General features: G+C 37.6%; 1 protein-coding gene across 1 annotated transcript; it reads right to left on the bottom strand.

The window, feature by feature from the left end:
• Positions 1 to 243: 243 nt before the first annotated feature.
• RhoGAP102A (Rho GTPase activating protein at 102A) lies at positions 244 to 13,481 on the bottom strand. Its single transcript, XM_088042652.1, has 8 exons — positions 11,408 to 13,481; positions 10,841 to 10,997; positions 9,740 to 9,847; positions 7,212 to 7,408; positions 2,289 to 2,667; positions 2,096 to 2,239; positions 1,764 to 2,049; positions 244 to 1,718 (listed from the first exon to the last, which is right to left on the bottom strand). The coding sequence occupies exons 1-8, from the start codon at positions 13,109 to 13,111 to the stop codon at positions 428 to 430; spliced, it is 4,266 nt and encodes a 1,421-aa protein (XP_087898778.1). The 5' UTR covers positions 13,112 to 13,481; the 3' UTR covers positions 244 to 427.
• Between the last annotated feature and the right edge of the window lie 1,357 nt (positions 13,482 to 14,838).

Here is a 14,838-nt window from a genome sequence, read left to right as displayed (position 1 = left end):
TCAAGTTCCAGAAATATTTCCGGAATTGGATTTGGAAAATTCACCAAGCGCGAAAACTTAATTAGCCCGGAATGAGGCGCAGAATTTTAGTTGGGATGCTGTTTTATCTGCTTTACAGTAAACCTATATTGCACAATTTTTACTAACTAATTCATTAAAAGTATTCTGCACAATTATTATTTTAATAATAATTGACAACCAGGAAGTCCGATTTTAGTTGTGTGTTTGAAATAAAACCGCCCCTCAAGTTTCCCTTATATTTTTGTTAACTTTAACCATTTTTTACATTAACACACGTTTCGTTGGCATGCATCCTTAAAAAATAGATAACAATTTGGACAGTAAACACTAGATATGACTAGACCTAGACACTTATCACTGTTTCAAAGTTTTGAACACATTCGCGAAAGATATCTCTCTTTTCACATTACTTTGATGGTACACTAGAGATGAGCTCTCTCCGTTTATAAACAGGTCCTGTTTGCGCAACCGTGGCGGTATCATCCTTCTTCTGTGTAACCGCAGCATCCAATGCCTCCGAGTCTGGAATATGCCGCGTCTGATGCCTCGAATCTGTGTATCTCCGTTTAGTATATTTCTTCTTCTCGGAGCCGCTTTTGGGCTTTGCCACCTCAACTTTCGTGATCTTCTCAAAATTCTCAGTTCGTGAGCGCAAGACGGCGTTACCAATACTTGAAATGCTTGGAGTGTGCTTGGGTTCGCGTTCAATAGAGGTGTAGCTCTTCTGGATGTCGTCTTTCTTTGATTTGATTTGTTGGATTTCTTGCGTTGAGGAGAATGAGACTTTTTGGAGACTAACCGTGCTCGGGTTTTTTTGAATTGGTTTAGACTGTAGTTCCTCGGGCATGTAACTGACGGTTTGGACACTGTCTGGGGATGTTGGGGGTGTGGACGCCCAAGAGGGTGGCGAACTATATCCTCCTTGATCCGCGGTACTACTCGGTGGCGTGTTTTGAACAGGACTAGAATAAGTAACTGAAGAACCCATAGCGGAGTCATAGCCTACCAAAGAAATAGATCCAGTGATTGGTACTGCCGAGCCAACTGAAGAGTCACTCCCGCTGATGGATCTCTGTCGTCTTCGAGGTGGTGCTGTTGGAGTTCGTACCAAACCAATTGTAACTTGCTGTCTACCGTTTTCTACGTCCTCTATGTAAGGAATGTCATCGTCCAAGTTCAATGGAAATGGTTGCGCTGTTTGTACAGGGATTGTTAAGCTAGCAGTGATGACTCCGCTGTTGTCCAGAACGTACGGAGAAGACTTTCTTCGATCGTCGTCTGTCAGCCTCAAAACACGAGTTAAATCACTGTCGGTATGAGTAGAACTCGAACTTTCCATCGAAGAAGACCTGACTTTACCGTACTGATAGTCTTCGTCTTTTTGGCTTCTGAATCGCGAGATGATGCTGATGGCGGAGGTGATCCCTGATCCTATACTACTTTCTTCGTTATTCTTTTTTCTTGTGACGGATTCGTCTCGTCGCTTTTTTGTACTCCTCTCTTTAATTCTGTCTTTGTGTCGTATTCTCATCCCGATGTTAGGACCTCCAGTTGCTGCTCTTTCGTGCAAGAACTCTTCCCGAGAGTAAGTCTTCTTTGGTTCATCAGTCTGCGCGCTTTCTATCGACATTTCCGACGTCGGAGCTGTGGGACTCCACGGTGCTGAGTAACTCTCACTATCCAACTCCTCCACTGACCTAAAAAAAGAGTTAGTGTGGGAAGTGGCGATAAGCTGGACTTACTCATCAGCCGACAAAGCGTCTTTTTTGTTCAACAGTTGATCGAGAGCTTCCGGATGAGAATCCATCATGTGCACGTAAATTTCATCTAGAAGTTCAGCCGAAATGCAATAAAGTTGCTTGAAGTGGTCAATAAGGGTGCGTACCACGTTAATTATATCAATTCTGTCTTCAGGGCGGTCTGCTGCGTTCTCTCTTGAGGTTCCCGGTTTGATGCAATGAAGGATATTAGGCGCGAAGACTGTTGCTAAGTTGTTGGTGTCCATCTTGTTGCCAGCTATGCACTCTCCTACAAAAGCACTAAGTTTGGGCGGAAACCAAAACTTTTTTCGTACCTGCTTCGTCTTTCGTATCTGCCGCGTTTTGTGCTACCACCGCTAGAAAACTAAGAAGAGCATAAAGAGTGTCTCTGTTCGCCACCGGAAGCAACTGAATGAGGTGTTGCAGAGCTTCAAACTGTAGTCTTCTGTTGCGTATTCCTACAATAAACAAACTATTTTTTTTGTGTTTTACTTCTTTCAAACTCACTTTGTGTTTGAACGAACGCCTGATACAGATCCCTACAAAGAAGCGGATCCGGTAAGTCCCTCAAATACTCCTTCAGCAACGTAGCAACATCATGCGGACATTGTTCATCATCCAACGACGTCTCTTTACCGCAATCAAAGTCTTCTCGTAACTGCCGAATTCTCTTCTTCGACGTGCTCACTCTAAAAATTCCTAAAGTATGTAAACCGTGTTGCTCGAGGTGCCGGAAACAAACGTTGAGGATGTTAGGGACGGACGCTTCTTCTTCGTGAGTCGCTCCCGGTAAATCCGTTGTCGAACCACACGAAAGTGTGTCGAGTAAGCCAGGGACACTTCCCACTATCCTTTCACGAAGCATTAAGCTTTCACAGGAACCACTCTGGAATGTAAAGTTGCGATACTTTTAGCTTGTTTAAGGGAATTGAGTTGCAAAGTTTTACGTAATAGGGTTACAAAGAGGTGGAGGCTAAGGTTAAGAGCGAGGATTTTGGAATATTGATGGACAAAGGCGGATATTAGGAGAGAGTGGTGCAATATTCAAATCTGAGATTTTGGGGCTTTGGAAATTCACTAAAGTTTGAACTGAAATCTGAAATAACATTTAAGGCATGGTAAAGTCAGACATACAAATAATTTTGTGAGAATCTCGTGCAGAACAATTTAGAATGTTCGAATTTAACATGAGAAAATTGGGAAATAATTAATTGGCATTGGCCAAAAACTGTTTTGAAAACGTCATTTTATGGTGATTTTCAATCAATGCTTTCAAAATAAAAACGACGTTTAATAGCTATATAAAAAAAATTAAAAATTTTCATCGTTTGAGTCAGAATTTTTTTCGCGAAAAATCGTCTATTGAATTTTGGGTTTTTGAGAACATTTTCTGACGTAAAATAGTTTCCGAGATATTTAACTTTAAAAATTACGAAATATGAGGAAAATGAAAATCAACTTTCCGAAACTTTGATCGACCATAACTCAGTTATTTGTTGTCGGATCTGAATTCAAATCCCAGATTTAGAATCTGGAAAATTCTGCGTACAACGATGTATAATAACTTAAGTTTACTCTAAAAAATAAGCGAGATATCGATATAAAATATTTGCCATAGCTTTAGTCGTGAATTTTTGCGAAAATTTGCAAATTTCGACTGTAAAAAAATCAAAGAACTATTTCTTATGTAAAAAATTGCGAGAAAAACGATGGCGCAAACCGCATCTCAATATCTGAAACAGTTTCCGAGATATCGAGCACGAATTGTTTTGAACCTTCAAAGATTTGGCCCTCTGGCGACAATCCAAAATTTCAAAGGGCCATAACTCGATTATTTGTTGACAAAAATTCAAAAATTCTTATGTTTTTGGATTCAGCGTGACATTCTGCGTAAAATGAGACCCAAATTTGTTGAATTTGCTTAATAAATAAACGAGGTATTGGCCAAAAACTGTTTTGAAAACTTTATTTTAGGGTGATTTTCAATCAAAGTTTTCAAAATGACAACGACGTTTAATAGCTTTGAATTATACATCAGTCGAAAGAGAAGCTTGAAATCTATCTACTGACCAAATTTGAGGTCTATCGGACAAATAGTTTACGAGTTATGGCCAAAAATAAAAAAAATGAAAAATTTTCATCGTTTGAGTCGGATTTTTTTTTCGCGAAAAATCGACTATCGAATTTTGGGCTTTTGAGAACATTTTCTAACGTAAAATGAGCCGAAAAAAAGAATGGCGCAAACCTCATCTCAATATCTCTAATACTTTCCGAGATATTTAACTTTAAAAATTAGGAAAAATGAGGAAAAACGAAAATCAACTTTCCGAATCTTTGATTGGCCATAGCTGAGTTATTTCTTGGCGGATCTGAATTTAAACTCCAGATTTGGAATCTGCGGAAAATTCTGCGTTTACTGATGTATAATAACTTAAGTTTACTAAAAAAACAAGCGAGATATCGATATCAGAAGTTTGGCATAGTTTTAGTCATGAATTTTTGCGAAAATTTGCAAATTTCGTCTGTAGAAAAATCAAAGAACGAATCTTTATGTAAAAAATCGCGAAAAAAACGATGGCGCAAACCGCATCTCGATATCTGAAATAGTTTCCGAGATATCGAACACGAATTGTTTTGAACCTTCAAAAATTTGGCCCTCTGGCGACAACCCAAAAATTCAAACGGCCATAACTCAGTTATTTGTTGACAAAAATTCAAAAATTCATATGTTTTTGGATCCAGCGTGACATTCTGCGTACAATGAGACCCAAATTTCTTGAGTTGCCTTAATAAATAAACTAGGCATTGGCCAAAAACTGTTTTGAAAACGTCATTTTAGGATGATTTTCAATCAATGTTTTCAAAATGAAATCGACGTTTAATAGCTTTGAATTATACTTCAGTCGAAAGAGGAGCTCAAAATCTATCTACTGGCCAAATTTGAGATCGATCGGACAAATAGTTTACGAGTTATGGCTAAAAATAAAAAAAATGAAAATTTTTTATCGTTTGAGTCGGAATTTTTTTTCGCGAAAAATCGACTATCGAAATTTTGGGCTTTAGATAACATTTTCTAACGTAAAATGAGCCGAGAAAAAGAATAGCGCAAACCGCATCTCAATATCTCAAATAGTTTCTGAGATATTTAACTTTAAAAAATAGGAAAAATTGGGAAAAATGAAAATCAACTATTTGAAACTTTGATCGGCTATAACTCAGTTATTTGTTGTCGGATCTGAATTTCAACCCCAGATTTGGAATCTGCAGAAAATTCTGCGTAGAATGATGTATAATACTATAACGAAATTAACGAATACGAACGGGCAAGCTATTGAAGACAAGTCAAAATAATATTTCAAAGATATTTACAGAAGGATTTAACAATGGGGGGCAAAGAACTTAAGAATTAATTGTCGAGAAATACTAGACTCAAGTTTGTTTTTTTTTTCGTTTAGATTTTTAATTCTGTTACTCTCAAAGTTTCAGACCCCAGAATGCTCAGTTTTAGTGTGCAACTCATCAGTTTCATAAATCAGAAATATTAAATTTTTTCCTTTTTCGATTGTGGCAGTTTTCTATTATTGTAATGTCTCAGACTTTATTGTTAACTTGGAAATCTAAAAATATAACAAGTTTGAAAGAATTTCAGGAAGCGATTATTTCAACCTCTGGATATTAAAAGGACAAAAGTCTGTAAATTAATCTGCTTCTAGGATAAATAAATAAAGCGAGCCAAAATAATTTTTCCAACAACAAATAACATAATTTCTTGCAGATTTGCCTCAAAAGTTGCATAATAACTTCCAGATATTCTCGTGTCGACTATTTCGCAAATTGTTCGAATTGAACTAAATAGTTGGCAGAATTAGTCTGTAATATAATTTCGCCAGCTCAACAATTTCCTCTGAAATCACCTCCATTTTCCTTACGAAGCAAATAAAAAGCTCGTGAAGTAATCGTGCCAACTTTGACGTCAATTGCCTGATGTAACCAAAATAGTGACGTAATCTCACAGATTGATAACTTCTTATTTCTAAATTATAGATTGTGGCATCGTCGCCCATCAAAAAGAAGTAATTTGTTCATCTGCCGGTTATTTTTACGGAGGCTTTAGACAAAATAAACAGTTCGATCGAACAAATGTTCTCATACGTGACGTATTATTTTTGAGAAACTCACAAGAGCCCTTTGCCAACTACCAAATTCATTGTAGTCGTGCTCAAGATATGCTGTATTTCTCCAGAGGCGTTATTGAATTTGACACGAAGAAGTCTGCTTTACATTCAGAACGTAAGATCAAGTTATATTGGGGATTAAGTCGAATTGACTGTAGAATTTCAGGCACATCAGAGTTTCGGGAATTAAATGAAGCGCAAAGGGAACTAATGTGAGTTGTGCTTATTTTTTGATTCTCACAGGGTCAAGGTGAGTATTACACGTCAGACGGTGGAAATGAAGCGGAGAGAAAAATTGGAGGAAAACACGTCCAAGGTAAAACCTTGCTGAAAATCGGATTGGATATTTATACCGTGGATCTGTTTATTTAACGATAAAAAATTAAAAACATCAGCGAAATCTCGTCTTTCCCATCTTTGACACATCTCATTTCGCTCGTATTTACCCAGCGAATGCAAAAGTTTATAATTTTATTTTGTATTTATTTTCGCGCTCGGAAAGTCAGATAGGTGGGTGATTCCGCACGAGTTCAATATCGATTACAATTGATGAATCTCCGGCGATAAAATTCACTTTCTTAGACCCCATTATCTTAACAGTTTCCAGACAATTTTATTTGGTAACAATTACAAAAGTGTGAGCGTCATCCACCCATATAAAACGTTTCGTAACTCCTTTTTAATTGAACGACCAACAGGAATTTAACAGCTGATTCTCAAACACGTGTACTATCTATAGTCCTGCTTGGCTATGTATAGACTCGGGCAAAGGTGGCCAATTTTCCTGCAGGAACGTCAAGACTGTTGCGACAGGTAAATAGGGCATTCCTGCGCCGGTCGAGACAAACCCATCAAAGTCCCATTTTACACCCACGACGAGATTTATTGGCAGGATAAGCAGCAGGAACAATGACATCTGGAGAGTGGTTTTATTTGTTCGCAGAAATATTCCGAAAGCTAGCAGACAAAGTTTAATTTGTGCGTATTTTATCAAATTGTACAATGACCGTGTTGACGTACAATAATAAGTTTTTGCACACATGCCAACGAAAGATTGAAGCATACCTAGACAGAATTTGGACGCCGTTCATTTTTATTTAAGCGCTACAATAAAAATCCTCAGAATGTAGTCAACACCATTTGTATTTTAAACCGACCAGAATCAAATGAATATCGAGTGGACTATTTTTAGATCTACAATTACTAAATTTGTGGTGGAATCGGGAATCGCGTTCGCTTCAGATTTGTCATTTACCTCGTCACCTCTTGGCGCTTCGATTAAGGAACTAAAGCTGGAACGAGAACCATGTCTTCCAATCGTCGCCGGTTCTTCAGCGAGTTCGGCTCGGCTCCTGAAAGGACTCGTTCTTCCTGCTGCTCTTGAAAGTCGGTCGTTTTCAACGCATTGGGTTATTGGAATTCCGAAGACTAAACCTCCTGAAGTGTGCGATTCTGGAAGAAAATCTGGGATTATTGGGAGGCAGAGCGCAAGAAAATTGGGCTAAAAATAAACGCTGTTACTACGGAAAACAAGCGGCGGATCTTTGGGGCTTACGAGAATTTAATTTATAGACGATTTTCTACTTGATTACTGACAGAGGAAAAGCTAAAAGCTTTCTAATGCTAATTGGCGAAAAGTCACCCGCGTGTCCAATCTGTTATTTTTGCCGCAATTTTTAAATTGACTTTGGGGATTTAAGTGGCGATTTTTTCACATTAACTGCGCTATTACTTTATTAACGTAATGAAAAATTTTCATGCTTCATCATAATTAAGGAGATTTTAAAATCCGGAATGAACCATTGTTTGTTCGAAATTGGATCTGCTAACAGTTTAAGTCTCAGTCGGAATAAGATTTATTGCCAAATTACTCATCACTCGTCAAACAAAATTGTGAGTGGACGTACTCATAACCCATAAAATGAGAGTGTTGGAGCGAGAAGATATATTTTTATAGTAAATTTAGAATGAGGAAGTTCTCGGAAATTACTTAATTTCATCTAGATCTAATTCGATTCTACTTTTTAGAGAGAAAACTTTCCTCTAAATATTATATCAAAAAAGTGATATTTTTAATATTTAAGAAGTTTCCGTTGCTTTGTAATTTAGATTCTTCTAATGTGAGCACTAAGTTGCAGCTCCTGAAAGTTTGATGGACTGAAAAATAACAGATTTAAAGGCTAAATGAAGATCGGCATCAAAAAAACTAAAATCTGTAGTGATTCCTAAAGCTTATCCTGAAAACTTTCTATTCTACAAGGATTTTCCATTAATTTTATGATAACATTAGTCAACAACGGTTGGAAACAATTTATACTAGAAGAGTGAAAAGTCATTTCGAAAGTGGAAGTCCGTTTTGCTCCATCACAGGTCCGGATTCAGATATATTCTTAAAACATGATTTTTTTCAGGTTCTTTTGAAGAAACATTTATTTTCTTCAGTTTTTCTTGAAAAGTTGCCAAGTTATGGAATTGCTTCACAGTATTTTGGAAAAACAATTTAATAAGCAACGACTTACAAAACACATTGCTAGGGTTAGTTCTTCCTGTGATATTTTAAAAAATATACTCATGTCCCAAAAAAATGTTTTTTAATGATTTTTATATTCAATCTTTCATAATTTAAAAATTCTTTCGTCGATTTCTTATTGTGATGCATCATTGGAAAGACTAAAGTCCTTGGCTTTTTGAAAAAAATAATTTTACAAAATCCTTATGGGATGGAGCAAAACTGCTTCAGATTCAGAATCAGGAAATTACTTTCCACTGCTCCAGTACAAATCTCGTCAAAAATTTCTTGACTTCTGGTGTAATTTAAGTTACGAATTTACAGGAACTAATTTAGAAACTACAAATAGCAAAATAAATTACAAGAAACTATGTATTGGAAAAACTTCTTTATGAAGTTTTCCCGGAGTTTATTATTTGCGAAGACGATCTCATTACCTGAAAGAATTCGTGAAATTAATAAAAATCCGTGGCTATTGCTTCGTCCGTTTGTGATAAGAGCAACCAATTTATTTTGCCCAGACAAAGAATTTTCTCTGGCCACAAACCACGCAAACGTCTATAATTAAATTTCTGTGGTAAATCTAAAAATGAATTTTGCAAGTTTTTCTTATTGTGTCACATTCATAAAATGTGAATACAAAGAAGCAGACGGTGCTAAGTTAGAAACTGTTCCAAAGAAACCTTTTCTTTGGAGCATTTAAAATCATTGTATATTTTCGCCTGTAACATTACATTGGCCGCATTTCGTAAATATTTGAGTCTTGGTCAATGTTTACTGCTGTAGCAAGTTTGAAAGATGTAATTTACTTTTGTCCAGGAAATAGCAAGTAGGAGGAATGTAAAATGGCGGCGAATGAGTTTCCGCCAAATGAGGCAAAGAATAAAAAGACGTTGAAGTTACGTGATCTCATGGAATCTCAGGCATAAATAGCTTATACGAGTAATTTATATATTTCAAAGCCGTAAACACTCATTCGTTTATTAAGCAACAGGTACTTTTCGGAGCCGTTTAAAATGTTTAATTCGTCGAAATCCAAGATAAACATCGAAGTGGTAAAAGTTATAAAACAGAATGTGCAAACAAACTTCGGGCGCCGCTTGCGAAAAATCACATACACATTGCATATTTTCGTACAGTTTTGACGGAGCATTTCATATTTGACATGCGGAATTTGAATACATAAATAGATGTCCGGCTAAATTTAACTCGTTTATATGTGTAATTATTATATAAATTTAGCCGAATCTAACACAGATTAAACAAGATTTTACCCTTGTCGCCGTCCTTCCTCGCCGTGTCAAAAATGCTGGTAGTGAGGGCTTTCCTCTTGAGCAAATACGGTCTTCTTTTCGGCTTCGTGGATGCAGCACCAGCGTTCTCTGCAACAATGGGAAAAAATAACATCAAGGCCTGAACTCATTACACAAATTTAAGAAAATATACAATATTCTGTTACAACCACGGTCAAAAATAACCGACTGTAAACAAATACTGACGCTTTTGTATTTAAACTTCTAGTTTTAGTTTTATGAGTTTTTACAAACACCACGATTTGCAAAAAGGAGAAATTTGTCCAAGCTCGTAAAGGTTGCACCTAGTTGTAAAACTTAAGGGGCTATTAAACCGCTTTCTGGACCACCTAGCTTACGTGGAAAACTACGCAAAGTGCAAATTTCTCAGACTGATATTAAACACACACTGTCCGTCCTACATCAAAACTAAATTTCCAAATTGTTTAAAAATTGATGGGAGCTTGATTTTAAGATTAATTAATTTACCCTTTTCACGATTTGACGGCTGAACCACCGCTGGAATTAAATTACTTCAGACCTACATTATTGACAATCACGTTAAGCCAGATGTGTTCATCCTATTTATTTTTACACTGGAAATTGGCCTATTTGTGTCGTTAAAAATATGAACTTTGAGAAGCGGTTGAATAACACCACGTCACGCAGGTAGAGAGTTCAAGAATTAGCGACGAAATTTCAAATTGACATCATTTTAATCAACATTTAATATCTACATTCAGTCGTGTTCACATTGAAACCACTTTTCAAAAGCCGGTAATTCATTACTGCTCCTCCACCTCTGAAATTGCGAGATATATTTCAATCAAAACTTCCAAGTCCACAGAAAAAGAGTAATTAATACCAGGCAAGCATATTTAATCGATTTCGCATAAAACCAGCTTGTAATCTAACCAAAGTTTCGCAGAGTCGGTACGTGGTTTTTTATTTACATAGTCATTAAACGAAGTTAGCCTCGCATAATTTGTGTGCTGTGCTTACACGTTATAACTTTGTTAGGCGGCAAATTTTCCTTCATTTTCCTCTAAGAAAAAGCAGATTTATCGCAGTACAATTAAATACCTGTCGGAAGTTTAACGGCGACTCCTAAATTCAAAGCTTGCAGCTTCGCTAATGCCACTTTTTGCAGAACAGTCCTTTCAACTTCACTCAGTTGCAATAAAGTGGTTGGTCCAAGAACGACTTGCCTTCCTGCGAGATTGCTCCATACACATCCACCCTAAAAGAGAATCGGTTAAAGAGACTTGTTAAAAACATTGAACTGGTGATTCGTCGCTGTTTATCTTGGAAAAGTCGCAAGGTATTCGAAATAAAAAATATTTCGCAATGGAATTGTTTGGGTACTAAAAGAGGCCAGAAATTCGTTTTATGAACTTATGATTTAATAGGGGACGGCGCTAATAGCGCTCACATTAACGTTTCCCCATTTTTTGCGCGAAAATAGAATTTTTCATTTATAAATAGGACGACGCTTGCAACAGAGACGTGCTTGTTTGCTGCTGCATTACGAAAATTAGATCGCAATGATATTGAACAGATTTCGGCGGTGGGCGAAGGAGGATACAACAAATGGGGAGGTGAAAAAGGCAGTCCATTTCCACAGATTTCCAGCTTTAATTTTGATCTTACCTGGGGCGTCCAGCTGCACGTCGCCTGCGTCGGCCTCGTCTGGCTCTTGGACCTCGACCTGAAGATCTTCTTCGCCATGAGCCGGCCCCCATGGTGCATAACACTCGACGAAGACTTGGACTTTTGCATGGCCTGTCCACTGGCCACTGAAGCATTTTTATCCTGTTTATCATGTTTGTGAAGCAAATGACTCAAGAAGGAATGGGACTTTGCTGGAGGAGGTGAAGAAGGAGAAGACTTATTATTCTCATCCACACCTGCATCGATACTACTTCGCGAACTAGAAACGCGACTGTCAACATCGGAAAACTCGCGGATTTCATCGAATTTCATGTCGCGATATTTCAAAATCCAATCATCGTTCGTTTGACAACCTTTGTTCAACCCGTCGTCATCACCCGGTTTCGTTATCTCGCCTTTTGCTTTAATGTTGCGGAGGTTTCTGTCGTAGTTAACGCGTTTGAAACGATCGGCTTTATCAGTGTCGACGCTTTTCTTGCGGGCCATGCGGAGGTAGCGTTTGATGGTGTCACTCACGGATTGGGAGATGTCGTCGTTGTCGACGCTGCTTCGTCTTCGGCCGCTTGGTCTCATGTCCATTCGGTCTTCTTCTTCTTTCTCTGCCAAAGCCTTCTTGTATTTTTCCTCGACGTCTTGGAGGACAGCTTCGGGGATGGGGAGAGTCTGGATTCCCCAATCCCGACACGTTATCTCCGCCGTTTCATTCTCAATTTCAATCAAAGGAGGAGGGTGTCCTGAATCGTGCATTCTTTGTTTTAACTTCTCATAGTTGGAGCTTTCATTTGGGTATTTTGATAAGGAGGTGAATGAAGGAAACACAGAAGTGCTGACGCTTCTTCGGAAGCCGCGCGTTTTTCTAAGGTCAAAATAGAGTTTCTCCAGAGCTTTGCGGTCTGTTAGAATGTCAGAAATGACTCGGTTTCTGGCAGTGTGGTGCCCAAAGTATCGACTTAAAGTCTCTGATAAAGATCTCTGTACGTGGTCTCCACTGAAATGAAGATCTGTTTGACTTTGGAAGCTCGGAAAAGCCGAGAAACTTCTAGTGGTCAAAGTCAAGTGTCTTTGTAACCGATCTATGAGCTCTTGGTAGTCGAAATCTGGATGTGAAGACGTGGAGGGCGCTTCATCGGAGATTTTTAAGTACTGCTCCAACATTGTAAGGAGTTGCTTCTCATCAGTTTCCTCTTGAGGGCTAAGAGTCGGAGTGTAGTTCGTTGGTGATGGAGGTTTGTTCAAGAAGTCGTACTTCATCTTCTGAATGTCCATGCGGCCTCCTGTGGTACCCAGCGCCAGATGAGTGGGTCTTTCTAACTTGACAATATCCACATCGTCTGCAGAACAGGCTTTTCGGCAACTTCCTCCTTTTCTTCGTTCTTTCCGTTTTTTGCGACTTAGAGCCCCAGGGTAGGAGTTTTTGCGCCACAGTAAAAACTTGGGCTCTCTTTTACAGACTTCTTGAAAGTACGCTTCTATTTTAGGGATATCTTCCGGTCGATTTTGGGCACCATCTGGAATGAGTTTCCTTCCAGCATCCGTCATGTACCTCCACGTCTTTCTGGTTAACAACCAGCGCTCTTTCGGCTTTTTCTTTTTGTCTCTGACCGAGCGACCCATCGTCAATGAGTATTCAGTACTTTCAGTGGACGCGCTTCTACCTAAAGTTTTCCGTGAACGTTCAGCCATGTTAATGTTAAATGATAAATCTCCAACAGGTTTTCATAACTCTACCTGTCACTTCTTTCTCTGGCACGCCTTCAACTTTTCGAACAAGTCCAAATATTTACCCGATAATAAACAATAAATAAGAAAATTATAATCTAAAACTGTACCTCCTTCTTGGCAACATCTTTCGAATTCCGGCGCAGGTTAAATTGTTTGATCACAAGAAAGTGTTAATGTTGTCACTATCACATCTACTAAATTTAGCACGACATTAGCACGGATTTCGTTCTGGGGTTGTTAACGTGTTTGTTTGGGCTGTCATGGTGGATTTTGTAGGTTTTTTTGGACAGTCGCGCGGTCAGTTTAAGTCCACTTGGTTAGCCACTCAACACTGACGCGACAGAGCAAGTAGCGGCTACTTGGAAACAAAAATATCCCATTTGGCAAGAGACACCTACTAAGCTAGACAGAGTTAGCAAAATAAAGATAAATATTAGATTATAGCAAGAGCGATAGAATAAACTTTCGAACGTTTTCGTAGAATCGAAATCATTTTTTCAAAAGTCACTCATATTGTCTTACCGCAGCTATAAAAAAATCGTCCGGTGTAATCAACATTTTTCAAGTTCAGGGGCTTGAAATTCTTAACAATTGACCTGCGGAAAATATCCTAACCTGCGCGAGTATCAAATGTTTCTCTATAAATAGATAACAGATGCATTTATAGAAAACCATAAGTCTGGCACAGCGCATTGACAATTGTTGGTGTTATTTCCGTTAAAAGTCCAGGTCCTCGCTATTTCATCTGCAGTTATGTTTTATATGAAACTAGGTCACGTTGTTTAAAATGCAATTAGATCGGGAATTTATTCCTTGACTATTATTTTCAACCAAGTTTACATGTTTTTCGCTTTATTTCTGTCCTACTTAATCAAAAGAGGTTTAAGGCGGATCACAATCATTTCATAATTGCATCTTTCAGAATTTCGCGGCCAGAACAATAACTTTATTATTCTTCCAAACTTCAAAAAGTCGTGCTCTGCTTTCAGGATTTTAATTACATTTAGTTGAGTGGTCACAGTTTTATTTTCATACTATTTAGTAAAATATTAAAAGTTGGGAAAAATGGAAATTACTTTTTCACCGCGGTAATATCTCTTTATTTCATTTCATTCTTTCAGTTATTGCGAACGGAAACATTTCTTTCTCCGGGCGACAATACAGAAACATAATGAATTCAGGATGTAATAAAGACTCCTCAAAATATAACACGCTTGTTATTTATTGAAAATTTGACTTTGGTTTGGCTTTAAAAATGAATTCAAAATTAATTCTCTAATTTATTATGCTTGCGGTTGTTTTTCCATTATTCTCAATGAAACTTTTTGTTCATTGCAACAATTTTTTGTAAGTTTCATCTGTTTTAAACCAAAAACAAGGAATTTTCCTAATGTCAACACTTGAAAAAATTGCCTACTGAAAATATTGAATTTGCCAAGTTTGTTTTCTTTCTAAATAAAATTTTTAATTTGTGCTGGAAGTTTCAATGACGTGGAATGCGGTAATTTCCATGTAAATTTTATTTGTCTAACAATAAGTACAAAAACAACAATTTTCAATATTAAGAGAAATGAATGAAATGAGATTTTGTGAAACTATTGCAAAATGACGCCAGTTCTGCATTCCTTCCAATTAAAATTTCTATTGTTTGATCAAAGGCGCTCCATGGATGGAGCGCAGACATTTAA

This window comes from Gnatocerus cornutus, chromosome 8 (assembly GCF_029298725.1).
Source record: "Gnatocerus cornutus isolate USDA-ARS CGAHR chromosome 8, icGnaCorn1.1, whole genome shotgun sequence".
Lineage (NCBI taxonomy): Eukaryota > Metazoa > Arthropoda > Insecta > Coleoptera > Tenebrionidae > Gnatocerus > Gnatocerus cornutus.
Note: the sequence above shows the minus strand (reverse complement) of the source record. Positions and strands in the feature narration are given on the sequence as shown.